The 1,611-nt window shown below is 42.6% G+C and overlaps 1 protein-coding gene across 1 annotated transcript in view; it reads right to left on the bottom strand.

The window, feature by feature from the left end:
• LOC107575731 (procollagen-lysine,2-oxoglutarate 5-dioxygenase 3-like) overlaps nucleotides 1–1,611 on the bottom strand; it is a 24,645-nt gene that overhangs the window by 8,115 nt on the left and 14,919 nt on the right. The window contains 2 exon segments of the mRNA XM_016262076.1: nucleotides 311–425; nucleotides 1,313–1,466. Coding sequence (XP_016117562.1) covers nucleotides 311–425; nucleotides 1,313–1,466 — 269 coding nt within the window.

The following is a 1,611-nucleotide window of genomic DNA, read 5'->3' as shown; positions in this document are numbered from 1 at the left end:
AGACACACACAGAGACACACACAGAGACACACACACACAGAGACACACACACACACAGGGTTAGTCTGCGCTCGCATGCGTGTCTCTGCACTCGTGTGCTTCACGTGTGAATCTCTCACCACTGGGTTGTCGAATATCTGCCACATGTCCGGATGAAGACGGCTGATGTTGTAATTGGTGGAGGAGATCAGACGGCCGAACTCATCCCTGTTGGACACACACACACACACAGAGACACACACACACACAGGGTTAGTCTGCGCTCGCATGCGTGTCTCTGCACTCGTGTGCTTCACGTGTGAATCTCTCACCACTGGGTTGTCGAATATCTGCCACATGTCCGGATGAAGACGGCTGATGTTGTAATTGGTGGAGGAGATCAGACGGCCGAACTCATCCCTGTTGGACACGAACATGAAGACGCCCTGCAGGACGAGACACACAAACACAAACACGAGCATGTGTAACTGACTCGATCTAGCACCTGTCCTCACTCACACAGTGTAAAGACAGACACTTCAGGTGAATCGAGTCATATATTACCTGATCAGTATCACTCTACTTCCCCAGCTGATTGATTACAGCAAGAACTGCAAACACTTTTTTTGTACTACAAATGTTCTGAAATCTAAAAGAATTGTCTAAATAAATATGCACAAATTTGCATAGATTTACAGAGCAGAAATCTGAATCCAGATTCATAATTCATATCAGATTTTGTCTCATATTAGAGTTAAAGATTCTTATAGAGGGGATTCTGGATTTCTCTTTTTATCGCTCCATAAATCAGAAAATACTGTCAACAGACACACATTTTCGCTATGTTTCAGGAGTAAAATGTTGTATAAATCAGTGTGAATGAAATATGAAGAAACCTTCAGAATATAGAGAGGAATAAACCTAAAGTTTGGTGTTTTGTTTTCTCTTTAAACACTTGAATTCATGTAACTTCCCCAATTTAATAATTTATTATTATAAAATGCCCTATAAAATGTTTTCATTTTTCAGAAATATTGTGTTGCATGTTTTCATTTTTTTCTGGATTTCTGATGTCATAATTTCTTTGAGCTAAACCGAATATTCATAGACACTTGTCCATATTGTGATATGAGCCCTACTTTTAATTTCTTTATCCAAATTTTACCCAAATTCCATGACAATCCATAAATTGACTGGATTCTGAGATTCCGTTCCACGTTTCCCGCATCGCATAAATCAAAGGGCCCTATAATATTCATGCCGTAGTTTCAATATTTATAATGTCACTGGCTGACTGATGCAGAAACAGAATTTATTTGTAAAGCACGCTCACCTGCTCGCGCACGCTCTTGCAGAAGATCATGTCTGGATCCATGCCCTCCTGCTGGTAGAGAGAAACGGGGGCCAGACGCGAGCGCAGGGTCTCTCCGCGGATCAGATAGACCTGAGTGATGTAGGGAACGTTCCACAAACCTCTGGAGGACAGGAGGAGACGTCAGGCTGCTGTACTGATACACACACACACACACACTCTCTCACACACACACACACACACACAAACTCTCTCACTCACTCACTCACTCACTCTCTCACTCTCACACTCTCACACACACACTCTCACACACACACACA

Source organism: Sinocyclocheilus grahami, unplaced genomic scaffold (assembly GCF_001515645.1).
Source record: "Sinocyclocheilus grahami isolate Dianchi unplaced genomic scaffold, SAMN03320097.WGS_v1.1 scaffold2845.1, whole genome shotgun sequence".
In the NCBI taxonomy this organism is placed as follows: domain Eukaryota; kingdom Metazoa; phylum Chordata; class Actinopteri; order Cypriniformes; family Cyprinidae; genus Sinocyclocheilus; species Sinocyclocheilus grahami.
This window is presented reverse-complemented; position numbering and strand designations above follow the sequence as displayed.